Source organism: Apodemus sylvaticus, chromosome 1 (assembly GCF_947179515.1).
Source record: "Apodemus sylvaticus chromosome 1, mApoSyl1.1, whole genome shotgun sequence".
NCBI classification, from domain to species: Eukaryota; Metazoa; Chordata; class Mammalia; order Rodentia; family Muridae; genus Apodemus; species Apodemus sylvaticus.
In genome coordinates this window covers 61,360,280-61,387,703 of record NC_067472.1, presented here as the reverse complement: position 1 = coordinate 61,387,703, position 27,424 = coordinate 61,360,280, and the positions used below count along the sequence as shown (strand labels likewise).

Genomic DNA, 27,424 nt, shown 5'->3' with positions numbered 1-27,424 from the left:
CCTCACCCTGCTCCGCGGAGGAACCTGCCATCACTGGGAATCAAGACCCACGGCTGCCGCCACAGACGCCTTCCAGAATCTGATGCAACCGCGGCGCCGGAAGTTCCGCCCCACTAGTCTTCTTCCGGGCACGTCCAGTAGCTAGGCAACTGCAAACTGACGCCGGCGTGGGGCATGATGGGAGAATACTCTGGCCTTCGCGGGCGCGGTACTTAATTTATGGTCGCCAAAGGACTAAACCAATCAGAAGCGCTAACCCAAGGCTGCTGAAGAGGATTGGGAGGCGGGGGACGAGGGGCGGGACGAAACGAGGGAATGGGAGGGGCAAGGAGCTGGGTAGAGGGGCGGGGCGAAGCGAGTAGAAGTTAAGGAGATGTAAGGGAAGGGAAGACCGGACTCAGCGAATGAAGGGGAGGATCAAGGAAAACGCCCTTGTCTGAGACTCTCTCCAAAAGGAAACGGGCAGTTCCTGTTACACTCTCTGCTAAGTCCTTTTCTTTCCTGTGTGTATTATGTCGCCTCCCAAGACACCATCAGAGGGAAGTTTGTGAGAAGAAATGAAAAGTATTATTTTTAAAACATAGCTACATTGTGAGACCCTGTCTCAAAATATATATTTTTAAATAGCTCTGTTTTAAAGTTGGGTGATGATTCGGTGGTCAAGAGTATGGCTGATGTTCTGGAGGATGCAGGTTTGATTTCTAGCACTCACAACTGCTCACAACCGGTCCCAACCCTCTTGGCCTTAGTGGGCTTTGCATGCCTGTGGTGAAAAAAATACATATGTGTGTGTGTGTGTATGTGTGTGTGTGTGTGTTTATGCGCAGGGAAATGAATAAATAAATAAATAAATAAATACAATGAAAATAAATAAGCCAAAAACAAAACAAACAAACAAACAAAAACCATGTTTGGCCACCATGATATTAATCCTGGAAACTCAGGAAGGAGAAACAGGCAGTTCTCAATGAGTTCCAGGTCAGTCATGGCTATATAATGAGACTCTGTCTCAACATAAATAAATAAATTATTTAATTAATTAATTAATTTAAAAACAACTGGTACACGATAATATATATTGTTTGGTTATGGACCCCAGGACAAGGGACTGAGGTGCAAATTTTATATTTCAAAGCAGACCTGGTCTCAAGGTTCTCTCAGCATCCCTCACTACCTACCTGGCATATCCTTGTCCCAACCTTGAACTCTCCAGCCCAGCGCTGGACTGTCCTACCCCCAGAGGATCTTCCCTATATAATCCAGATGTTTTGATTTTCCTCATCTCCTTTTCCTTGTCTTCTGTCTCTGTACTCACGCCCTTTCTCTTTTCCTTTCCTCCCCCCACCATGGTGACTTTCCTAGTCTCAGTCCTTGGTGCCAGTGAACTCTTGCCTGAGAGCAGCTTCCTAATCAACCTGCCTTATATGTAGTCTAATCTGGCTTGAACTGACTCATTTCAAGAGCAGCAGAGAAATAACCTATCACCTAGGTCTTAGGCTTTTACTGCTGTGAAGAGACACCATGACCAAGGCATCTCTTATAGGAACAACATTTAATTGGGGTTGGCTTACAGGTTCAGAGATTCTGAACATTATCATCAAGGCAGGAGCTGAGAGTTCGACCTCTTCAGCTGAGGGCCTCCAGGAGAAGACAGGCTTCCAGGCAGCTATGATGAGAGTATTAAAGCCCAAAGGCATGGTGACACACCTATTCTAACAAGGCCACTTCTCTTAATAGTGCCACTCCCTGAGCCAAGCATATACAAACCATCAGAACATTAAATTACACTCTGGGAGGCTGAGGCAGGCAGATTTCTGAGTTCGAAGCCAGCCTGGTCTACAAAGTGAGTTCTTGGACAGCCAGGGCTATACAGAGAAACCCTGTCTCGAAAAAAATCAAATCCACAAAACCAAAAAAAAAAAAAAAAATTGATCAGAACATATATTGCTAACTTTACAACGTTCTCAAAAAAATCATATCTTTACTACCAGTATTTCATTTTCATTTTAAAGTTTTTGAGATTTTGTTTTTATTTTTTATGTAGAAATGTTTTTCTGGCATATATATATCTGTTCAGTGCCCGAGGAGGCCAGACCCCCTGGGGAACAGATCCCCAACACCTGGAACTAGAGATGCCAGTGGCACTGACTGCTCTTCCAGAGGTCAAAAGTTCAAATCCCAGCAACACATGGTGGCACACAACCATCTGCAATGATCTGATGCCCTCTTCTGGTGTGTCTGAAGATAGCTACAATGTACTTATATATAATAAATAAATCTTTAAAAAAAGTAAAGACTGTGGAGCCTTTTCTTTTTTGAGATAGGGTCTCTCTGTATGTAGCCTTGGCTGTTCTGGAACTTATATATAGACCAGAATAGCCTGGAATTCATACAGATCTGCTTTCCACTTGGGGATTAAAGGTGTGTGCCACCACGCCTGGCTACATTTTGTTGAAAGATGACTGACGTGGGAGGGCCCAGCCCACTGTGGGTAGTGTCACCCCCTGGGCTCTGGGGTATGTAAGAAAGCAGGTTAAGAAAGCCTTAAGGAGCAAGCCAGTAGGCAGCCTTCCCCCATGGCGTCTGCTTCAGTTCCAGCCTCCAAGTTCCTGCTTGAGTTCCTGCCCTGACTTCACTTCGTGGTGGACTATAAGGTGTAAGATGAAACAAGGCTTTCCCCAGGTTGCTTTTGGTCTTGGTGTCTGTCACAGCAATAGAAACATGACTAAAACACATCCGTACATATCAAGTAAAATATTTTTTAATTTAAAGAGTTAACAATTGTATTATGTAAAGAAAAAGGAAATGATCAAAGCACATATTGTGATATTGTACAACGTTGGGCAGACGCACCGCCTTGGGAACAGGAATATTTCAAAAAGCTCAAAGCACATAAGCAGGTCTTAGGGATTGTCATCATCCCTAGTCCTGAAGTAGAGGCAAAAGCACAGCTTTCAAAGGGAATTAGAAATTCTTTATTCCATACCCAAATTTGAGTGACCGTGGTCCTAGAAACATAGGTTTATGTACCTCAATCTCATGGCTCCGTGGAGTTTGGTAGAACAGAACAAAAAGTTATAAAGTAAGGCATTCTTCAGATATACCAGTGGAAGAGGTAAGTGTCACATCAGACACAGACCAGCACAGTGATAACCTGAGCTATGACACCATTCACAGCACTTGGACTGGTGGAGAATAGAGCTTTACCAAGTGAGTAGTTCTATAGTGTTGGTTGGTTTGTTGTTTCTATCTGTTGTCAGGATGTTTGGGGATCTATACAAACACTAAGGCTGCCAGTGTAATGATCCACTTGAGGCAGGAAATCCAGTTCAACATAACTTAGTCTGTGCTAGTTCAAAGTTCTAGAGTCTGACTCCAGCAGTTTACTTTAGCTGTATTTAGGCACAGCATAATTTTTTGGGAAAAGCTTTTTGATGATAATTAGTTCTATTGCTCATGTACTATAAAACTAAAGATGTGTTTACATTGACACACTTTACAAAGAACTTACGGCCTCTTCCATAAAGATGTGTTTTGTTAGCTCGGCATGGCGATGCATGCCTTCAATCCCAGCACTCAGGAGGCAGAGACAGGCGGATTTCTGAATTTGAGGCCAGCCTGGTCTACAGAGTGATTTCCAGGACATCCAGGGCGTCACCAAAAAAAAACCAACCAATCGACCAACCAACCAAAACAAGATAGGTCTGACAGAGGCAGAGGTCTATTTATTCACAAACAAGGCTGGAGATACAAGTCTAGGAGAAAGAGTCAGGGATGAACACACAAAAATCTGTGGCAAGCAGGAGTGGCCTGGCCCTACAGATAGCACAGAGGTCCCCTGGGTTGTTGCAATGTACAAGTGACATTTCCTGTAAGGACGGGATTTATTGAGCAACAATGCTCAAGAAAAATGCCTATGGAGGAAGAGTCTGGGATAAACAAAGACATAATCTGGGAGATTCAAGTGTGACCTGGGTCTATAGATAGCACGGATCATCAGGATGTTAGCTACATCCATCCCCAGACATCTGGGTGGAAAACACATCTACAGCTTCCCTGTTGAGAAGACAACCCTGTGTGTTTATTAACATTCCTGGTTTCTGATGTACTTCTCTGTGAGCACAAGGACCTTGTGCCCTATACAGGATGTTAGTTCTGACCCAGCGGGAGGCAAGACATTGCTATGTTCTAGGTTGGAACAGCCTAAGTCAAGCCTCCCTGTATCATTAAAATTATAAGCCAGGAAGTGATGGCATATGCTTTTAATCCCAGCACTCAGGAGGTAGAGGCAGGTGGGTCTCTGTGAGCTCCAGACCAGCCTGGTCTACAAAGGGAGATCCAGGACAGCCAAGGCTACACATAGAAACCCTATCTCAAAAAAAAAAAAATAAAAAATAAAAATAAAAATAAAAAAATAAATTAATTAATTGATTAACCTATGTAGACATAGCTTCTTCTGAGAAATTCTCATTCACACCTACACCTGTTCACTGAAGTTTGAAAGGAATAAAGACTAAGGCTAGTTCTTAGATACCTGGGGGGTGGAGAGCCTAAAATACAGACACTATTCCCAGTACCTGGTGTGACAAAATCCACAGTTGCTCAGGCTGGCCTGCCAGGGGTCTATGTTATGAGTTTATATATACAACAAAGCACCTTGTCTGGGCCACACCCTGATGTGGGCACAAAGGAAACCATTTTTGGGTCCTTCCATCCTTGGCTTCTAGGAAGACATTCTGAGCACCATGAGCCTAAACTGGCTCTAGCTTACAAGTTTACAGCACAAAACCTCCTGTCTCTGAGGCCAGCCATGACAGGCTTCAAGGAGGGAAGCCCTCTGGCTGCACACAGAGCTGCTGAGCTTCCCAAGAGAGAAAGGCACATCACATCGGGGTCCGTAGAGCATGCCATGGATGAGTGTCCGCACCAAATGAAGCTGGGCTGTTTGGAATGTTCCATTCCTGTCCCAAAGGACACTTGACTCGAGTTTGAAGGTGAAGCTTTAGCAGCTAAATTGTCACAGTTTGCAAATACATTCCTGCAAGATCAGTTTCTAGTTCAGAAACAATAGTGTTGAGCTTGCCATTGTCCATTGCTTCCTCAACATCCACACTCAAGACATCTCAACTTCCTTAAATGCTGTGAGCTTCTGGAGTGCTGTCTTCTTACTTTCCAGAACTTCATAGCTCAGTGGAGGCTGGAAAAAAAAAACATACAAGTATGCATGCTTGCAAGCATGTGCGCGTGCGTGTACACACACACACACACACACACACACACACACACACCAGTCTATTTACATCTCTTGAATGTTCTGGAGGAAAGCTGCAGTGCTTCTGTGATCCGGCTTCTCAGGATAGGAGAGGCTCTTTGTGCCCTCAAGTAATCCCCCAGTGATCAGGAGACCCAGGTTGGGACAGGGCCGATCAAGACTGTCACTAACCCACTGTACATCTGTACTCAGGTGGTGGGAAGCAGCCAAGCCTGACATGGCTTCAGTCTTCCTTCTGGGAGGAACTTCTGGTCTCTTCTAGGAAGCTCGGAGGCCCGGGTGAATAGTTTATGGAAGTTGACCTTGCCCTTCCTTACCCTAATGAGGCCTCCAGCATTCAGGGAAGTGCCTGGCAAGGTGGTTAGCTCCACCCAAGGCATGTTGAGAAGATGAGATGCCACACATTTGGAGGGCCTGCCAGGGAGATCTACACCATGTGACATCAGGGTCTGACCAGATAGAACCAAGGACAAGCCTACCCTGGGATGATCTATGGCTTCCAAAAGATAAACCTATGTCTTGACCTGTTGCCTGCAACTAGGATCTTAGTTGGTTAGATTTTTATGGGTGAGGACATACTCCAAGACTGGTCAGGCAGGGAGAGGGCCATCTGAAGATGATGGCACACTAGTTTAAGCCACCTCAAGCCAAGGACTGACATTTCTCAGTAGGTGGACAGGCAGAGACCTAGCTCTAGGCACACCATAGGTTTAGACTTCTGGCCATCAGAATGACGAAACCATACATCCATGATGAGCAGACCCCCACTTTGTTGTCATCTGTTATGACATCTTGAGAGACCCCCAACTCAATGTTTTTAGACCTCTAAGCAACTAGCCCATCACAGAGTAACTTGTTTTTCTGCTTTTTCTAACTATTATAGCCAGGATTCTCTGTAGCTTCCTTCCTTCTCTGTCATTTTCTTTTTTTTTTCTCCATTTCTTCTCCTCCTCTGTCTTCCTGTCTCAGCAAACTGTACTAAATCTCTCTATAGACTTTCTCAATAACCTATACTACTAAATCCTTCTACAGACCTTCTCAGCAACCTGAAATCCCTCTAGCCACTGAAGCTTTTTCCTGATATCTCTACTAGCTCTGTCTATAAGAGCCATTGTCATAGTAGCTTTATATTCCAAGCCCCTGGATTCATAGCATGTATATTGGCAGAATGCCTCTATGATCTGCCCTAGAAAAGCTGTAGGTGACTCATCTGGTACCTGCTCAACCTTACATATCTTGGCCAAATTTGTGGGCTGCCATGCACTCAAGACCTGCCAATGGAGTCTGGTATGTTGGTCTTTTAGGTGCCTCTTACCTTTTGTCTGAGGGGCTAATCCCTTTAGCTTCCTGTATTACAAATAAAACAGTCTCAAAGAGATTGATTAGTCTCTTGGGAAATATACCCTTAGTGAGAGAACTACCATGGTATCAGGATAGGTGGTCTCAGGTCCTCTCCTACTCCACTCTGTGGTCCTCTCTAAATATCAATTGAGCATAATTATTACCATTTTGTAAATTATAAAATATAAGATAGACATAACATCTAGTTTATCATCCCTGTCAATTAAACAGAATCCTTTCATCTGTATTATCTTAAAAGACTGTGAGAATTAACACTTAAGAATTAACATTATAAGAATTGACTCATGTCCTGGCTTTAAATTTTATGTCACCTGAAAATCATTTATTTAACTCTATATCAGCATTCTCAGGATTAAACAGCTTGGGCTGTCTATGAGACTAACAGTCTTCAATACCATCAGAAATCTAAAAGTGACCAATAGTAACTGAAAATATATAGAAAGCTTAACACAGCTTTTAAGACTGAAACATCATATACCATGGATTTTTGATGTTTTTGAAAACCAGCTATCTATGTAAAGTAATGTGGACTGTTGTCTGTTAAACTATCTTCAGCTATTTCTGATTAAAACCTAGAAAACACCCTAACAATAAACTCAGAGCCTTATATTTCTATTTAGCCCTAAACTCATAGGTTTAAAGATCTCAGATTGGTAATAATAACAAAGAACTGGGTGTAAATCCTGTACTTTTAAATTTAGCATTTATACCAATGAAAACTTTGATTTTCTATCAAAATAAACCCTGTATCAAATAAGATATTATGCCTTGAACTTAATACCAATTATAAAGATTTTAGTATCACAAAGACAGATTTTTTTCACTTAATATTTTAGAATCTAGTCTTCTGGAGGTCTCCCTTATTTTGACCTCTCTCCCAGAGGAACAATATAACCACAAAGTTTAACATCACATCGATCATAACAATTTAAACAAGTTAAAATAAAAGAAATAAACCATTTGTACCAACTTAAACCAAAAATTCTTGCACCTGCCAAATTGAGCGTCTTGTTAAGACTTGTTTTCCTTTTCAGGGGGCATCAGAGCCCAAGTATTTTGTCTCTCCTTTTGTTCTAAGTTGGCACGCTTGAGTCATATGACCTGATTTTGGCACTATAGAGCTGCTTTTCAGTCAAAGTCAAAATAATATCATCCGTCTAAGTCCAAGAACACAAAACACGATACAAAACAACAAGCAAGGAAAATCACATAATTTGCCCCTAGAAGGGCCCAGTTTCAGACACCAGGCTTACTTGCACACACTACAGGAACCAGACAAACCAGATTTACAGATGGAAGAGAGCCTTATTTAGCTCTCCCAGGGTCCAGCTTCCTCCAGACCCCCGAGGTCTCGACTCAAGCAGTTGTCAGTTGAGCCCCGCATCAGACAGGCTCTCTGATTCCCAGAAGCTTGCAAGCAAAACCAAACAGAACCAGATCAGAAAACTAGATGGCCGGGAGGGTGTATAAGTTCTCCAATTCAGTAGAACTACCATGTCCTCTCCGACATTCAGACGGGAATATTCCAGGGTCTCTGGAGTTCCCACAAAATACCTGGGAACGTCTCCCCGGGCCGCAGCCTGTGGTACAGAGCATGTCTGCTCACCACGGTCCTCTGGTTCTCACGAACTCGAGAGGACAGCTGTCCACTGAAAACACGCATCTCCTCAGATACAGAAAACAGACCAGTAAAGACATTCAGGACACAGACACCAGCTGGCACACACACATTCCAGAGGGGGTCCCCTTTACCTCTGAGTTGGTTCTCGCGTGTGAAGGAAAGTCGCACTTCTTGGCCAATGCACCAAAAAATGTAAGACCCCCAAAAACTGAGGGTGCCCCAGCACCACACACCTCGGAAGGCGACACCCAAATCACTCGCGAGAAATGGTCTCGATGCAATAGCATGAGGATTTCTTTTTTTTTTTTAATTTTTTTTATTCGATATAATTTATTTACATTTCAAATGATTTCCCCTTTTCTAGCCCCCCACTCCCCGAAAGTCCCGTAAGCCCCCTTCTCTTCCCCTGCCCTCCCACCCACCCTAAAGTTTTGTTTTGTTTTGTTGTTGTTGTTGTTTTTGTCGATACAGGGTTTCTCTGTGTAACCCTGGCTGTCCTGCAACTCACTCTGTAGACCAGGCTGGCCTTGAACTCAGAAATCCGCATGCCTCTGCCTCCCAAGTGCTGGGATTAAAGGCGTGCACCACCACCACCCGGCAAGGATTTCTTTATTCCAGAATTCTGGGTTCCACAGCCATACACCACGCAGGGGTAGAGGACTGAGGACCCTGTGCAACTGAAGTCAGGGGTATTTAAAGGGGAAAAAAATCACAAGACAAGGGTTGGAGGACACAATTCACAAGGCAAGGGGTGGAGGACAAAACATGCATGGAACGGGGAAGTACAGAATGAGGAAGTAAGGAAGGTTAGAGATTATCTGGAGCAAACGTCCTTGGGGTATTGTATAGTTAAACATTGGAACTAGAACAGGGTGGGCTATCTTTCTCAAGCTGAAAGCAGAAAAACAAGTTACTCTGTGGTGGGCTAGCTTAGAGGTCTAAAAACTTTGAGTTGGGAGTCTCTCAATCTCAAGGCACTCTTTATAAAGATAACACACCTCCCTTTGATTTTCTGTGCCTCAATTTCCACTCCGTCTATTCCCAGAACAGACTTCAGCTCTCGTAAAGAGAACACAAACACCACGGCACAAATTAAACTGCCCGATGCAGGTGGGGAGGCCTGGGCTGCTGCACCTCCGGCTTTCTGGAACTACATTGCCACTCTAACAAGACCTGAGCCCTCAGCTATGGGAGGGTGAGGAGCCACCATCATGAATTTATAGGAAAAGACTAGGGACATAGTACCTACAAGGACTGGGAAACTAGGTGTAGTAGTACTTAAGGTGAAGGAAAGAGAACAGGAGCTCTTGGTCAGGGTAAGTGTTCCGAGCACAGGCTGCTTATCCTGGGCTCAGTTCCCAGCACCCACAGGGTGGCTCAGTAACTCCAATTCCAAAGGATGCAGTCACTGCACAAACATACAAATGGGAGTGGGTAGGGAGCTCATGCATACACTTTTTGAAAAAAAACATTTTTTTTAAAAAAAATTAAGATCATTAGTTTTATAGCAACTCTAAGGCTAACCTCGGCTATATGAGACTCTGACACCCCCCCCCAAAGAATTTCCACCACACTATTTACACAGCTGAATCTTCTCTCCTGAAATCAGAAAAAAAGATACACATAGTGACTTTAGACTTAATGGTGCAGTGGCTTCCTCAAGGGAGAGGAAATGGCTTGACTGCATAGCAAACTCTTGTGTTTCCAGAACCTGGAAACATATAGCTGAACCTCTGGCAGAGGTGGGATGCTGGAGCTCTCTTAACCCATCTTTCTAACCCCTGCTCCAGGCTGGGGCACCCCGAAAGGTGCTCACTGCCATCACGACCCGCTTACCTGAGTTGACGCCGGTGACACTATTTTGGGCTCCTTTGTCTACAATGAGAAAACCAGAACCTTGTCAAACTTGCTGCCTCTTCTGAGACTGGAGAGGTGACTCAGCAGTGAAGAGCGAACACTGCTCGTGCAGAGAACCCCAGCTTGGTTCCCAATACCCATGCCAGGCAACTCAAGCCACTTGTATCTGATGCTTTGATTTCTGGGCACCTGTATATATGTGGCACACACACACACACACACACACACACACTCAAGCACAGGAATGCACAAAAGCACACACATTTACACAAACACACACTGTTGCACATGCATTTTTCTCATGGATACAAACTGCTCTAGCCTTCACTCACCTCTGTTTGTTTTTGTTTTTTGAGACAGGGTTTCTCTGTGTAGCCCTGGCTGTCTTGGAACTCAGTCTATAGACCAGGCTGGCCTCGAACAGAGGTCCACCTGCCTCTGTCTCCTAGTGCCAGGATTAAAGGCGTGCGCCACCACTGCCAAGCATTCACTCACCTTTTTTACGATAATGGCAAATGATCTTGCGAATGACGGTGATGACAGCAGCTATGACGGCGATGACAGCAGCTATGACGGTGATGACAGCAGCTGTGATAACCACATTATTCAGAGACTCAGGGAAGCAGAAATGTGGGTGCCCTGACAGTACTGGAATGAGAGAGAAGACAGCTGAGGCAGAGCAGTCTTCATTCGAGTAACAGATCACAGAAGTTCCTTCTTCATGTCTAGGCTCAGAGCCCATGGGATCCTGATAAGGTTCTTGGAAGGAGCAAAGGATGTGCCTCACCAGAACAGCAGCAGGTGGCTCTGCTGCCCACAGATTGCTGAGAACATTCAGGAGTCCTGGCCTCTCTCCTTGTGAAATCATAGACAAGGGAGAGCCCAGGATGCAGACACATGGGGGAAGGAACAGGCTAGAGGGAACTGTAGACCCCAGGCTCTGTCACCTGAGGACAGTGAAGCCAGTCTCTCCCACACAGCACTCAACCTAAAGGCTTTCTTAGGTTAAGACCTAAGAAATAGGTTAGATAAGACCTTACTATATTTTGTGTGTTTATTTATTGTTTTTGGTATTAAGTATCCTTCTAAAACTGTTGTTTATTATTTATTTACTTTATTTTCAGTATTAAATATTTCTTTTTATGTGTATAGGTGTTTTGTCTACAGGTATGTCTGCCCACTGTGTGCATGCAGTCCCTGTGGAGGCCAGAAGAGGGCTCCAGATCCATTAGAACAGGAGTTATGTAGGTGTTACTTTTGGTTGTGAGCTGCCACGTGCATTCTAGATGTCCTCTGCATCAGCAACAAATACTCTTAAACAATGAGTCTTCTCTCCAACTCCTACTTACGTATTCTTTTTTAAATACAGCATCTCTCTATGTAGCCCTGACTGGTCTAGTACTAGATATACAGCCCAGATTTGGCCTTCAATTCCCAGGTCCTCCGGCCTCAATAGCCTATGCGACCGAGTTACATACCTGTGTTGTCACACTTGGGTGTTTATTTTTACTTTATTTTTTTTATTAAATTCCATGTTTAATTATTTATTCTTACATGCTTTGTGTGCATATGTGCATGTACGCACTTGCACACATATATGCGTGAAGAGTCACAGGAGGATGTTGGGGGTCCTTCCCTATCACTCTCTGCCTTATTCCCTTGAGACACCACAGTCCCTCCCTGAACCTGCAGCCAGGCTGTCGGCTAGTAAGCCCCGAGAAGGAAGCACACCACACAGAGTTCTGAGATCTGAACTCGGATCCTCACACTTGGGCAGTAGGCACTGATATCCACTGAACTCCCCAGCCCCGTTGTTTGTAAATCAAACAGCTTTTTTTAAAAAAATGTGTATGAGTATTTTGCCTGTATTTACATATGTATACTATTTATGTGCCCAGTACACAAAGAGGTCAGAAGACAGTGTGTCCAAAGCCATGAAGCTGGACTAGGAGTTGGTTGTGAGCCATCATGTAGGTACTGGGATTGAACCCAGGTCCCTTGCAAGAGCAAGGGCTCTAAATCCCAGAACCATCTCTCCAGCCCCTTTCTGCTTGTAGTTTTTAATGTAAATTTTCTTTGAATTGGGGAGATGGCTCAGCTGGTAAAGTACTAGCCACACACATGAGTATCTGGGTTTGTATCCCGAGCCCACACACAGTGTACATGTGTAACCTCAGCACTGGGAGGGCAGGGCAGAGACAGCCAGATCACTGCAGCTCATTGCCTAAACCACTCTGGCCAAATTGGAGAGAGCTCCAGGTTCAGTGAAAGACTCTGTCTTAAAAAAAAAAATGGTGGAGGGGCTGGAGAGGTCTCAGTGACTGACAGCACACTATTCTTCCAGAGGCTCCAAGATTGGTCAGGTGGCTCACAGCCACTTCTAATTCCAGTTCCAGGGGATCCAACATCCTCTTTTGGCTTCAGTGAGCACATGCTCACACAGCATACATTTATATACATGCATATTATATGTTATACATTATACATTGTATATTACATATGCATATGTAAAGGTATGTATACATACATAAAAATATATTAAAAAGGGGGGAAAGCAATAGAGGAAGAAACCCAATGTTGCCCTCTGGCCTCCACACACAGATGCACACGTGTATACACACTCAGACATGCACAAACACATACACTACACACACACACACACACACACACACTCACACCACAAATAAAACTTCTGTGGAAGTAAAAAAGCTGATTTTGAAAGATAAATCAACATGTCCCAGCTCTCAGGGGTGATCACACTACACTGCAGATGGAGAACAAAAAAGTTTCGAGCTATGAGACATCAGAACCCTCCCTGAAAACAGAACCGGTGACAGACAGAAGGCCCAGACTCACAAACAATTTGGTTTGAGACTGAGGTCTGAGGAGGAGAAGCTCCATCTAGACTCTGGGACTGTTTTCTGACAAAGACAAGATTTCTGTATTTTGGATTGTGAGCCTAGACATTAACAGCTGAACCATCTCTCCAGCCCAAAGACAAGACTCTTGACCTCCAGACTCAAAGCAAAATACAGCCAGGGTGTGGTGGCGCACGCCTTTAATCCTAGCACTTAGGAGGCAAAGGCAGGCGGATTTCTGAGTTTGAGGCCATCTTGGTCTACAGAGTGAGTTCCAGGACAGCCAGGGCTTGACAGAGAAACCCTGTCTCAAAAAAAAAAAAAAAAAAAAAAAAAAAAAAACCAAAAAAAGCAAAATCCAGCCGACTGCTTGCTTTTGTACAATTTTATTGGCACTGGGTATTTTTCCTTCTGTGGTAGAGTTTAATGGTGACTATATATGTCAATGTTACCTTCTCAGCTGTCTTAGTTAAGGTTTCCATTGTTGGGATAAAACACCATGGCCAACAGCAATTTGGAAAGAAAAAGGTTTATTTCGACTTACAGCTTAAGACTATCGTCAGGGAAGTCAGGGCAGGGCCACAAACAGGGCAGGAACCTGGAGGCAGGAGCTGATGCAGAGGCCATAGAGGGGTGCCACTTACTGGCTTACTCAGCTTGCTTTCTTATAGAACCCATGACCACCAGCCCAGGGCTGGTACCATCCACAATGGACCGCACCCTCCTACATCAATCGCTAATTAAGAAAATGTCTAGAAATGCCTAGCAGTCAGTCTGACTAGTGCCATTTTCTTGATTGAGGTTCTCTTTCCCTAAATAGCTCTAGCCTGTGCTAAGTTGACATAAAAACTAGCCAGTACAGCAGTGGACAAATTTTTAATGCGAATTTAAGAGACAGGCCCTTACCTGGCTTTGAGTCAAATGTGTCACACACCGTGTCCGTTGTGGCATTGCACTTCCTGATAACTTTGCTGTCAGGACAGCTGGAAGGAAAACAGGGGACATTACTTCCTGCCACTCAGCCCAGAACTCACTCTTCACTACCCACAGGGCTAGGAAAGATCAGTGACCCCCAGCATGGTGCTATTCCTAGCTGTTCAAGCAAAAGCACTCTGAAGAGATTAGAGTTTAGGGGTGTCTGTGATATGAAGAGCAACTATCTATGAAGATCACATAAGGGAAAGAAAGTCTGCCTAGAGACAGAGATGGTGTGAATGAAGGAGGGGCAAGCAGGTGCAGACAAGCAGAGCCTCCATCAAACTGGAGTTGAAGGCAGTCTTCATCCACATCAGGTTCCTGACTTCACAGTTTAGTGATTTCTGAATTATGCCTATGCGTGTATAACCTGCCTCACAGGTGTAAGCTATTGGCCCGGTGTGGTGGTGAACACCTTTAATCAAAGCACTTGAGAAATAAATACAGGCAGAATGTTGTGAGTTCAAACCAATCTGGTCTACACCATGACTTCCAGGCCTACTAGTGTTGCAGAGTAAGACAGTACCTTAAATAAAAGAAGGGAGCAAGTGAGTAGAGAGATAACTTAGTGGTTAAGAACATTTGCTGCTCTTCTAGAGAACATATATTCTATTCCTAACATGTACGTGGTGGCCCACAAGCAGCTATAACTATAGTTCCAGGGGATCCAACACCCTCTTTGGGTCTCCACGGGCATCAGACATGCAGGCTAACCCCTATGCACATAAAAACTAAAGTATTTGTTTTATGATTTTTTAAATTATAATTCATAACTGTAGTAAAATTATAGTTATGAAGTAGCCACAAAAATATTTTTTGAGCTGGGCAGTGGTGGGCCACCCCTTTAATCCTGTCACTCAGAAGGCAGAGGCAGGCAGCAGATCTGAGTTCAAGGCCAGTCTGGTCTACAAAGCAAGTTCCCTGACATCCAGGGCTACACAGAGAAACCCTATCTTGAAAAACCAAAATAGATAGATAGATAGATAGATAGATAGATAGATAGATAGATAGATATTTTATGGTTGGGGCGCACCACACTGTGTTTAAAAAGGACTGCAGCAGCATTGGGAAGATTGAGAACCACCGCCTCAGAGCCTGCAGAGGGAGTGAGGACCAGTGGGTATCTTTGATATTGAACTTTGGGCTCCAGAACCATGCAAAAATAACTTCCTGTTTTCATTCCTTGCTTGTAGTTTTGTTAAGTAGTCCAGATTTTTCTTTTTATCCTTTTTAAAGACAGAATCTTATGTAGCCCAGGCTGGTCTCAATCTCATTATGTAACCAAAAATAACCTTGAAGTTCTGCTCATCCTGCCTCCAGGAATACTGGGATTAAGGCATACCACCACACATGGTATATATGGTGCTAGGGACTGAATCCAGGTCCACAAAAGCACTCAATTAACTGAGCTACATCCCTGGTCCCACAGAATTCCTCTTTTAAAGATTCATTTTATGTATAGATGTGTGTGTGTGTGTGTGTGTGTGTGTGTGCATATGAGTACAGGTGCCCACAGATGCCAGAAGCGGGCATTCGAGTCCCTGGAGCTGGAGCTATAGGCAATTGTGAGTTCCTTGATGTGGGAGCAGTGAGCTCAGCTCAGGTCTTTAGGACAGCAGTGCATGCTTATCCCTGGGCCATCTCCCTAGCTCTCCTTCTCCACAGTGAGTCACTTTTGTCATCCTCTCTGCCTAGAGTTCTTTTCCCCTAGAACTTTCTACTTCCATCTCTCCATGATTCACTGAGTCTCTCTCTACTCAAAGGTAACCTTGTCAGAGTGATTCCTCCAACAGCATGTGTTGTGGCCCCCAGGGCCATGAACTTACTCACCAGTATTGTTTTTGAGACAGTATCTCTACCCCAAGCTGACTTCAAACTTGCTATGTAGTTAGCCTTGAACTACTGATCCTCCTCTCTCTACTTCCTCAGGGCCAGGATCACCACAGCTGGTAGGCACAGTTCTGGGGACCGAACCCAGGGCCTTGTACATGCCATACATGTAAACACTACCAGCTTAGCCCCAGCCCCAGTCCACCACTAACGGCGGTGGATATAGATACATAGCATTGTGTTTTATGTCTCTCACTGTTGGGACTCAAAGGCTATTTGTTGAATGAGTGAATGAGTTAGCGAACAAATGAGCACTGACTCCAGGCATCTTTCAGGAGGAAACATCCTTCAGTTTTGTCTGTGTGCTACAGACAGGGACTCAGAGGCTAGGGGGCTAGCGGGCAGGAGCAGGGATCTCCACTCATTATCCCTCCCCGAGCTGGCACCTGCTGCATGTATGGCACTTCTCCAAACAGTTTTCGGAGTCACAGTAGGTGCCCTGCTTACACTGGCACTTACGATCAGTCGTACTGGAACATGTGGCCACTTCCTCTTGGTCTGTGGAAACAGGTCAGTCATCAGGGTGGGAGTTTGTCCTAATGTACACCACTCTACAACACAGTAAAGTCACTTTCATAGGCTCTTCACCCTAGACACATAGTCCAAACAGCCTCCCAGGAGAGGAGTGGGGCTCACCCAAGGAGTATCCAGCCCACAACTTTTTCCTTTCAAGGCCTCTACCATGGGAGGAGGGGTAGAGTGGAGGTGAAAACAAGCCCATCAAGGCCTTTGTGTCAGGTGAGGAGAGTGAAGAAGCCAGAGTGGGCCATCTTTCTTATCTACCTGTGGCCCCTCTCCCTATCATCTGCATGTTTTAGTCACCAGTGACGAGGCTGCGCCCATACGGCCGCAGCTGCACACTTACCGTCCCGGCACACAGAGCAGGGAAAGCACTCGGGTTCTCTGTTTTTGTGATCTATGAAGTGTTTAGAATCACATGGGGCACATTCACTCGTACCATGGTTCTTCTGGCATGGATTAATGAGGTAAGTGCCTGTGTGAGAGGAAAAAGAAGTGTTTAGGGGCCCAGCAAAAGCCCTGTTCCCTGATGCCCTTGGCGGCCAGACATCTCACACTGCCTGCTCCTGGGCTGCTGCCCTCCTTGGAACTTCCTCGTTGAATACCCAGCCATAGTTTTCACACTTAACATGTGGAAGCCTTGCATCACCCCTTGCCTAAGACCGATGTCCTCCAGGGTGTCGATGTAAGGTTTTTCCTCTCAACTCCACTGTCCCAGAGAGAGGGCCTACAATGAGCCTCTATGGCCATTTCCCCCTCCCATGCCAGGTTCCTGACTGCCCAGGATGGTTTCACAGAACTCCAAATTCTAACAGATGAAGTCCTTGGTCAAGGGCCCCAGCCCACTAGTTGCACCGTGGCCATCTTCTCAGCCTAGAGCAGAAGCACAGGAGAGACACACACTCCTAACAATATGAGCTCTGCGCACGAGCTGGTTTCTGCATTGTTCAATCAAACCAGTCCCACCTCATTTCTGCAATGTGCTTGTAGGATTGTAGCCACGAATGGCTATGTGCCCATAAGTGCGTGCAGGTGTGTGTACAGACCCAAACGGGTGTCCACTGACTCGTCTGCATCTAAGTGCACATGTAAGCGTGTTTGCAAGTAGGTATGCATACAGATATGTGTTGATAGTCGTGTGGGGTGGGGCAGGATCCAGGTGCAGACACTCATATACTTTTTCTCCAGTAGCTCCTTACTGCTTCTGCAGAATACACCACACCCACCTCTCTGGTTTCTGCCCTCCAAAGCCAGGGGCAGTGTTTGGGTAGGGGAAGGGTGGATAGGAGGACAAAAAACAGCTGGTTGACAAGGTGATACTCATTTCCCTTCTTCAGCCAGATTCCACTTCTCTCACTGCAGTGTCTTCTTCAGTGCTAGCTAAAGGCCTGTATAGCACCGTTTCCCAGTCAGAAGGTCAGACCTCTGCAAAGCATCCTAGGACTCACCAGCAGAACAGTATTGGCAGCAGAGGTGCTCATGTTTGAACTCATCCTTATCACACTGGGTTGTGTTGCTTACACTGCAGACTGCCACCTAGAATCAGAAAGGGGGAAACTGCTCCAGGGACTCAGCACAGCGGAGGTGCATAGCCCCCAGCCTAACCCTGGTTCCCATATGGAACCTTCCTGCAGAGCATATACTACAATTTTGTTCATGTCTCCCAGGCCACCCTGCAGATAGGTTAGACAACCTCCAGCCCTCCTTCGCCCCCCTTTTTTTGGGCACAGTTTCATGTTTGCTTATTTAACCAGTATATTCCATCCTCATTACTCACAAATTGAGTATTTGTCAATGCAACTATTCCCTAACATTTATTCCTATACAAAAACCAGAGGTATTTTTCAGCTATTCACTAACATGCACCAAGTGTCAAAAAAAAAAAAAATTGAGCTCCCTAGGGCCAGAGAAATAGCTCATCAGTAAAGAGCACTTGCTGTTCTTTCAGAGGACTCAGTAAATTAAATTAGTTAATTACACACACACACACACACACACCCCACACACACACGTGCACTGAGACAGCACCTCACTATGTAGCATGAATAGTCTGGAACCTGCTATGTATCCAAGCTGGCCTCTAACTCACAGAGATCCACCTACCCCTGACTCTTGAGTGTGAGGGTTAAAATGTGACCACACTGGGCTATTAGGATTTTCTGAGTCATCTGACACATCTTCCCAGCCGAAGGTAAGCAAGGATATACTTTCTGTTCTTGTTTTTGTGGCTATTTTACCAGATATCTGTCACCCTTGTTTCTGAATCTTTTGAGGTGCATTACATGGGCTATATTACTGTTTAAAATGACTCCAAGCACAGAGGTGAGAGACTGTTTCCTGTCCCAAGTACTGGAATGTCCTAATACCCTTACAGATAAAACACGTGTATTGGAGAAACTGCTGGAGGCGTGAATTTCAGACTGTGGAGCGTGGGTTGAATATTAACTAACATAGATGACATAAGATGCCTTTACAAACAAATCAAATAATCTATTGGGCAGTTTTTGAATGTGGGTAGACACTTGCAAGAACACACCTCTGGGGCATGAGGACCTGAATTTATAACAGTTCCATTCATATAACCTGGACATGGTGAACACCTCTAACTCCAGCCCTGAGAATGGAGACAGGCAGACCCCTGAAGGTCACTGGAAGCCAGCAGAGATGAATGGATTAGCTCTAGATTCACTGAAACTATCTCCAGGGCTATGGTGATGGCTCAGTGGTTAAGAATACTGGCTACTAGCCAGGTGGTGGTGGCACATGCCTTTAATCCCAGCACTTGGGAGGCAGAGGCAGACAGATTTCTGAGTTCGAGGCCAGCCTAGTGTACAAAGTGAGTTCCAGGAAAGGCAGGGCTACACAGAGAAACTCTGTCTCGAAAAAAAAAAAAAAAACAAAAAAAAAAATTACTGGCTACTCTTCCAGAGGACCTGGGTTCCATTCCCAGTAACAACATGGTGACAAACATCCATCCATACTCCAGTCCCACGGGACCCAACACCCTCTTCTGACCTCTCTGGGCACCAGGAATGCATACAGTACACATAAACTTACTTGACACATACATATAAACATATTTTTTAATCTTAAAATTTAGTTATTTTTATGTATCTGAGTGTTTTGACTGAATATACATGCCATGTGTGTGCCCCACACTTGTGGAAGTTTCCATACCTTTAAATTTTGTTTGTTTTTGTTTTTTGAGACAGGGTTTCTCTGTGTAGCCCTGACTGTCCTGGAATTTACTCTGCAGATCAGGCTGGCCTCAAACTCAGAGATCCTCTTGCCTTTGTCTCCCGGGTGCTGGCAAACTACCACAGACAGCTTTTTTTTTTTTTTTTTAAGTTTTTTAAAAGAAAGACCCCGTCTTGAGAATAATGGAGATACCAGCCTCTTGTCTGGGCCTACATGTGCATATACATGTGCATTCATCTACTCATGGAGAGGGAAGGAGGTGGGGAGGGAGGGAAAGAGCATCTATGCCTGCATGAGTGATGGCTAAATACTGGCATGTTTGACAGTTGGGGTTGTTTGGTTGGTCAGAGCCTCTGGCTGGCTCCCCAATCCCCTCATCCTCTGCTCCTACCTCCACCAGGCCCCAAGGAATTAGATCTAGGACTTCATATATGCTAGGTAAACATTCTGCCCTGAGCTTTATGCCTGGTCTTTTGTGTGTGTGTGTGTGTATTTTTTTATTTTGAGACTCACTAAATATTCAGGCAGGCCTTGAACTCATTCCATAGGTCAGGGAAGGCTTGAACTTGCAATTTTCTTGCCTTGTCCTGAGTAGCTAGGATTACAAGACTGGGCACCAAGCCCAAATTTAGATTTTTTTGGGGGGTGTGCAAGGGTTTCAAGACAGGATTTTTCTGTGTAGCCCAAGTCCTAAAACTCGATCTGTAAACAAGGCTGGCCTTAAACTCACAAAGATCCATCATCTCCCACTGACTCCTAAATGCTGGGATTAAAGGCATGTGCTGCCACAACCCATCTAGTTGGTTTTGGTTTGGAGACAGGTTCTTGGTGAGTTGTACAGATGTCTTAGTTAGGGTTCTATTGCTGTGAAGAGATTCCATGACCAACTGTTTATAGAAGAAAGCCTTTGATTGGGGCTGGTTTATAGTCTCAGAGGTTTAGTTCATTGTCTTCATGGCAGGAAGCATGGCAGCGTGCAGGTGGACATGGTGCTGGGGAGGGAGCTTGAGAGTTCTATATCCAGATGCAGGCAGCAGGAAGAAAGAGCTACTGGACCTGGCTTGAGCTTTGGAAACTTCAAAGCCCTCCCCTCAGTGACACACTTCCTCCAACAAGGCCACACTGCCTAATCCCTCTCAAGCAACATCACACCCCAATCACCAAGCATTCAAATATATGAGTCTATATAACACCACACCCTAATGCCCAAACATTTAAATATATGCGCCTATGAAGGCTGTTCTTATTAAGACCACCACACCAGGCTAAGTCATCCTTTTACCTTGGTCTTCTAAATAGTTTCACTACAGGTGTGTATACACACCCAGGATTTAATTTTGTTTTTTAATAGGGCACTGATGCCTTCTGAAATTGAAAAAGGGGGTTGGTCAGGTAGCTGAGTATAAGACTACCTGCCTCCCATGGACAAGACCTTGCATATGGTTTCTGGTATGATCAAACATTTTAAAATAAAATAATAAAATCAAGGGACTGAAGATGTAGTTGGGTTAGAGTGCTTGTCTAACATAGATAAGGCCCTGGTTTCTGTTGTCAGCCCCAGACACCATTGATGTGGTAACTCACACCTGTGCTCCCAGCTCTTTGAGATAGGCCTCAAATCTCAAAGAGGCCTCTTAGCTCAAGATCTACCAAAGGAAGCTACATCCTCAGCCCTAGTGTTTGTCAGGTTCCAAAGAAGCAGGACAAATGTTAACATATTGAAGTGTTCTGCTGGTCACCAGGCTCTCACAGCATCACAAGGACCTGTGACAAAATCCTGGCTCCTCACATCTATAATAAAAACCTTCTCCTCAACCCTACCCAGGAGTGGCCATATCCTCATTTTCATTCAATGTTCTTATTTATTTATTTATTTATTTATTTATTTCGTGTGTGTGTGTGTGTGTGTGTGTGTGTGTGTATGTGTATGGTACGTGTGCAGCTGTGGGCACACATGTGGATCCTGTGCATTTGTATGTATGTGTATGTAGAGGCCAGAGTTTGATTTTGGGTGTCTTCCTTGATTTCTTCCCACTCTGTTTATTGTGGCTTGGCCTCTCACTGAATCCAGGGCTTGCCTGAAGGAAACCTTGCCACTTTGGGCTTCCTGAGGGGTGGGGTTATATAGATGGGCTACCATACCAACTGCTTTTATATAGGTTATAGAGTTTGGAACTTCAGTCCTAAAGCTTGCATAGCAAGAGACTTATCCACTGAACCATCTCCTGGCTCTCCTTTCTTTTTTTATTTTTATTTTATGTCACTATTGTTAGATGTGTTCTCATGTAGCCCAGGCTGGGCTCTGGATGTGTGGTTGAGGGTGACCTTGAAGTAGTGATCTTCAGGCCTCTACTGCCCCAAATGCCGAGGTTACAGTCTGTGCTATCACATCCAGTCCAAAGCACCAAATAGTAAGAAAGTAAATTAATTAGTTAATAATAAACGAGGAGATGGCTCAGTTGGTAAAACATGTCTCACAAGTATCTGGATGTGAGCTGAGATCCTCAGAAGCCAGGTAGAAAGCTGAACGTGCCGGCACTTTCTTGTAAATCCAACAGAGGTGGCTCATTGGGCAGCCTGACCAGGGAAAATCAAAACTAGAAAAAGAACAATACCTTCTTTTCCCTGGTTTCCTAAACACTAGAATTAGCCACAGTGACTCACCAATGCTCCAGTTCAGTTGAAAAGGAAGCCACAAGAGAGGAAGCTGATGAAAAGGAAGTCTCAAGAGAGGAAGTGACGGTATTGTTTTCCAAATTCTCATGTGATAAAGGAAAAGAAAAAAAAAGAAAGAAACGGCAATAAAAAATACCCCAACTCTATTTTATGCCAGCCATCCGTCTTTGTGCCAACTAGCTATTTGTCTCTGAATCCAGTCCCTGGAAGATAAGTTCCTAGTGACCCCATGCTCTAGAGTCAGTGGGACCTGGGATAGTGGAGCTGATATGCGAGGCCGACTGAAGTCTCATGCAGTAGCCAACTTTATTCAGAGCATCAGATAATTTATACTATGAGGGTTAAGAAGAGCCACATGAATAAAGTGTGCAATCACAGGGGCAAGATGCATGTGGCAAAAACGTATTTATCCATAGAGGCATATAAATAAGTTACAACAGTCACTGATGAATAATCTGAAGTGAACGCACTCCTATCTGCTACACCTGGGAGGGTCGTGAAAACACATTACAAAACCAATTTCCTGTTTTTGAAGAAACTGGGGTCACAAGGCTCTTGTCTTTTTTGAAGTTTTCTCACAAGCACTCAGAATCTTCACACAACTCCCTTCTTCAATCACATCCCGACAAACATGACTCAGTGACCACCCACCCAAACATGTACAGTGACCATCTCTACTTGGTATGTTCCCACTAACTCCTTTTAGGCCTCTGTAACCTGCTCATGCAGATGTTCAGGACACCTTGACTACCTAATCTTAGCAGAGCAAAACAGCTCTTGGCTTGCACATGCAGACACTCAAGGTCTTCTTGTGGTTTTGCCTTTAAAAACCCTTCTTTCCAGGGCTGGAGAAATGGATCAGCAGTTAAGGCCACTGGCTGCTCTTCAGAGAACCCAGGTTCAGTTCCCAGTGTTCACACGGCAACCCTAGTTCAAGGGGCTGTTAATACCCTCACACAGACATACATGCAAGCACAAATTTTTAAAAATGAATATAAAACTTAAATATATTTCTTTACCACCCAGTTTGTGTGGCAATCTCAAGTTTGTCTCAGAGATTATTGTCCTGTTAACATTAATCAATAAATATTTTAATTATAACTGGATTGAGTCTATGCTCTTTTCCCAAAGGTCAGGAACTTCATAACTCTGAGAAAGTGCCCAGAATCACTTGCCCGTCCATGCAAGTCTCTTAGGTAGAGAGCTGAGCACATTTCTTAGCCTGTGGACACCTGACACCTTGGAGGTTCACAAAAATCCAGAGGTAGCTGAGGTCTACTGACTGAAGGCCAGTCGCTTGCAAGGCACCATTTTCTAGGACAGAGAATCTCAACAGACAGTGGGGAGGAAGGTGTCACTGTTGAGGGCTAAGTACTTTCACTCTTGTTTGGTGTGAGGTCAAACAGAGAGTCAACTTGCTTCTGTCAGCTTCTATCACAAACCAGCTACGGCAGTGATACAAAACAACATCAACTTTGAGACAGTATTCTATACTCTGGACTCCCTACGTAGCAGAGGATGACTTTGAACTACTGGTCCTCCTGAGTCCTGGTATTACAGGCCTATTACACCAGGCTGACAGCACAATTTTGGAAGGAAAAAAAATCACACTTGAAAAATGTCAATGAGTAGTCAAGGCTTGGTGGCTCAGGCTTGGGATTACAGCAGTCATGAAGCTGAGGTCGGACCAGGGTTGGAGGCCAGCCTGGGTTACACAATGTCTGTCTCAAAAGAGGGAGGAGGAACAGACTGGCAAGGTGGTTTAGAGGGAAAGGTGCTTGCCAGAAAGCCTGACCACCTAACATTGATTCCTGGGAGCTGCATGATCGAAGGAGAGACCCAACTCTTGACCATTGTCCTTGGCCCTCCACAAATGAGCCCACACACAAAATAAATAAAATAATAAAAAATATTAAAAATAAAAACTAGGGGCTGGAGGGATGACTCAACAGTTAAGAGCACTTGTTCTCGCAAAGGACAGCACCCACATGGTGGCTTACAATAATCAGTAACTCTAGCTCTAGAGGGATCTGATGCTCTCTAGCTTCCACAGGCACTCTACATAGGTATAGAGTCTCTCTCTCTCTCTCTCTCTCTCTCTCTCTCTCACACACACACACACACACACACACACACACACCATACATATAATTAAAATAAAAAACATTTTTTTTTGGTTTTGGTTTTTTGGATTTGGTTTTTCGAGACAGGGTTTCTCTGTATAGCCCTGGCTGTCCTGGAACTCTGTAAACCAGGCTGGCCTCGAACTCAGAAATCCGCCTGCTTCTGCCTCCTAGAGTACTGGGATTACAGGCGTGCACCACCACCGCCCGGCAAAACAAATGTTTTTAAGGTAAGAAGGGACAAGAAACTCTCAGAAAATGATGAAACCATTTTGTAGAAAAGCTCGCTAGGCATGTTGGTTCATGCATTTCACCTCAGTGCTCAGGAGGCAGAGGTGAGTGGGCATTCCTGAACTCGAGGTCAGGCTAGTCTACACAGTGAGTTCCAGGACAGCCAGAACTACTAGTGAGACCCTGTCTTAAAAAAAAAAGAAGAAGAAAGAGAGAGAGAGAAAGAGAGAAAGAAAGAGAAAGAGAGAGGGAGAGAGAAGGAACAGAAGAAAGAAGGAAGAAAGAACAAAAGAAAGGAAGGAAGGAAGAAAAGAAAGAAAGAGAGAGAAAGAACAGAAGGAGCTGGGCAGTGGTGGCGCACGCCTGTAATCCCAGCACTTGGGAGGTAGAGGCAGGCAGATTTCTGAGTTTGAGGCCAGCCTGGTCTACAGAATGAGTTCCAAGACAGCCAGGGTTACACAGAGAAACTCTGTCTCGAAAGAAAGTAAGAGAGAGAGGAAAGAAAGAAAGAAAGAAAGAAAGAAAGAAAGAAAGAAAGAAAGAAAGAAAGAAAGAAAGAAAGAAAGAAAGAAAAAGAAAAAAAAAGAAAAAGAAAAAGAAAAAGAAAAAGCTAGATAGCATGGGGGGACATCCCACTGCTTTGTAGCAAGAAAAGATAAAGATATAAAACCAACTCCTTCTTTGTTAGATCCCCTCACCACATCCTCCACCTCCACCATACAGGCCAGGAGCTGGGAAAGGAGACCCAGCATTATCACTGGGCAAGATCCTGTGTGCTGCTCTGGCCATGATAGCCCCAGCATGATGACCCCCATACACCTGTGCCTCTACTCACCCTCAGAAACAGCCCCAGCAGTAGCAGACATCTCATCCTGGCCATCATAAAAAAGGTAGGACAAGGCGGTACGGAGAGGGATGCTGAGTGCGAGGACTAGCCTGTTGCAGTGCAGATGCTGCCCTTGCCAGTGAGGAGGCATCTAAAGCCACTCCCTGTTTCCGGTCCACACAAAGACTGACTTCCTTGCTCACTTGAGCTGTTAGTGTTTTGAAAGTTTACAGAGAAGTTCTTCAAAATCTCTCAGGTCTCCACTGGCTCCAAGGGGCAGCAAAAGGCACTTCAGAGTCAAGATGTCTGAACTCTGAGGCAGCCTAAGGGATGCACGCAGGCATCGACCGGCAGTGATTATAACCAGACCCAGGACTGCAGGTCAGCCTTAAAGAGGAAGGAGAGCCTCGAATGCGTTAGTCGTTCCTCCAGAGCCCTGGATCACAAGGAGCTGGCTGGTTTCAAAAGGACAAACAGCTTATGCATCTACTTCTGAGGACCCTAGAGTCTTGGGCCGATTGAGGCAGAAAGCAGGATGAAGCACCTTGACTGGAGAGGGAGTGACAGTGAGTGAGTAAGTAGCTTATGGGGTTAGAATTTCAGTTCAGTAAGATGGAAAGTTCTGAAGGTAGATGGGTAGATGTGGCTTGATTGCCCAACACTATTTGTGTGATGTGTCCCTTGGAGCTGGTGGCTAGGGATGTGACTCAGTTGGTAGAATGATTGCCTGGCATGCAGCCCCTGAGTTCAATCCCTAGTGTGGCTACCCAGTCACTGATAGTACACACCTGTAATCCTAGCACTCAGGGAGTGTCAGCAGGAGGATCAAAACCTCAAGGTCACCCTCACCTATATGATGAGTTACAGACCAGCCGGGGCTACGTGAAACCCACGATCAAACACAAACAACAAAAACGAAACGAAAAGCAAAAAACCTACTCAGGAAACTCCAGGCCTGTGAGAGATCATATCTCAACAAAACAAAGCGGAGGAGCTCGGTGGTTAAAAATGCTCACTGTTGTTTGGGCTGGAGAGATGGTTCAGTAGCTATTCTTATAAAGTGAATGAAAAAAAAATAAATGGAAAGGAAAGGAATTCCTAGGTATGGTGGAGGAGAAAATTTATGGTAGGTATGTGGGACAGCACAGTCCAGAGTGGATATGACCAGACTGAACTGGGCCATGTGGGGAGAGGGAGCTCTTTGAAACTCAGGACCTGAGTTTGCTATTCCCACACTTGCTAATCAATACTTCAGGTAGCAGAGGCCCCTACCGATCAATCAATACTGAAAGCATCAGAGACCCCCTCCCCAACAACCAATCAATACTTCAGGTAGTAGACACAATCCCCTCTGACACACGCAGGCCTAGAACTGTCCTAGAGTTCTGCATATCCAAACATCAGTCCCAGCCTTGCCACATCATCAGTTGTACTTGTAAGGGTGTCACACTGTGGTCCTTGCATCAGAGCCAGTGTGTGTGTGTGTGTGTGTGTGTGTGTAGAGGGAGAGAGAGAGGAAGAGAGAGAGAGAGAGAGAGAGAGAGAGAGAGAGAGAGAGAGAGAGAGAGAGAGAGAGAGAGAAAGGGAGAGAAAGAGAAAGGGAGAGAGAAAAAGGGAGAGAGAGAAAGGGAGAGAGAGAGAGGGAAAGAGAGAGGGAAAGAGAGAACAGGAAAGTTGTTGGATGTGGTGGCTCATGCCTTTAATTCCAGCACTCAGAGGCAGGAGGATATTCATGAATTCAAAGCCAGCTCAGTCTACATAGTGAGCTCCAACACAGCCAGGACTGTTTAGAGAACCTGTCTTTAAAAAGAAAGAAAGAAAGAAAGAAAGAAAGAAAGAAAGAAAGAAAGAAAGAAAGAGAGAGAGAGAGAGAGAGAGAGAGAGAGAGAAAGGAAGGAAGGAAGGAAGGAAAAGAAAAGGAAAAAAGAAAAGAAAGAAAAGAAAAGGAAAAGAGAAAAGAAAGAAAAGAAAAGGGAAACCGGTTGAGAAGTTCAGCCTAGCCTAACCAGCAATCAC

General features: G+C 44.8%; 2 protein-coding genes across 6 annotated transcripts in view; both read right to left on the bottom strand.

The window, feature by feature from the left end:
- Cars1 (cysteinyl-tRNA synthetase 1) overlaps positions 1-116 on the bottom strand; it is a 44,975-nt gene extending 44,859 nt beyond the window's left edge. The window contains exon 1 of one of the 3 annotated variants that reach the window (XM_052194621.1): positions 7-116. In XM_052194621.1, the coding sequence (XP_052050581.1) occupies positions 7-31 (25 nt within the window). In that variant the 5' untranslated portion in view covers positions 32-116. The remainder of the gene's footprint in view (positions 1-6) is intronic. The other 2 variants (XM_052194630.1, XM_052194639.1) reach the window with 2 other exon arrangements.
- Positions 117-2,739: 2,623 nt separating this feature from the next.
- Positions 2,740-25,767, bottom strand: LOC127693641 (tumor necrosis factor receptor superfamily member 26-like). 3 transcript variants are annotated; one of them, XM_052194656.1, is made up of 8 exons: positions 25,418-25,766; positions 17,803-17,890; positions 16,701-16,829; positions 16,222-16,333; positions 13,877-13,953; positions 10,608-10,760; positions 10,092-10,130; positions 2,740-5,197 (listed from the first exon to the last, which is right to left on the bottom strand). In XM_052194656.1, exons 1-8 carry the CDS (start codon positions 25,463-25,465, stop codon positions 5,181-5,183), a joined length of 663 nt encoding a protein of 220 aa, XP_052050616.1. In that variant the 5' UTR covers positions 25,466-25,766; the 3' UTR covers positions 2,740-5,180. The 3 variants fall into 3 exon arrangements, with proteins under 3 accessions (XP_052050616.1, XP_052050626.1, XP_052050608.1); XM_052194648.1 differs by lacking the exon at positions 2,740-5,197 and adding an exon at positions 8,680-9,854 and having other exon boundaries at positions 25,418-25,767; XM_052194666.1 differs by lacking the exon at positions 10,092-10,130.
- Positions 25,768-27,424: the final 1,657 nt, after the last annotated feature.

Excerpts from the sequence above, each read along its gene's own strand:
- LOC127693641 (XM_052194648.1), bottom strand. The coding sequence starts at position 25,465 with ATGATGGCCAGGATGAGATGTCTGCTACTGCTGGGGCTGTTTCTGAGG. Across the intron at positions 16,830-17,802 it reads CTGCCAATACTGTTCTGCTG|GCACTTACCTCATTAATCCA; the intron begins GTGAGTCCTAGG and ends CCTCTCACACAG. Across the intron at positions 13,954-16,221 it reads AAGTGCCATACATGCAGCAG|CTGTCCTGACAGCAAAGTTA; the intron begins GTGCCAGCTCGG and ends TTTTCCTTCCAG.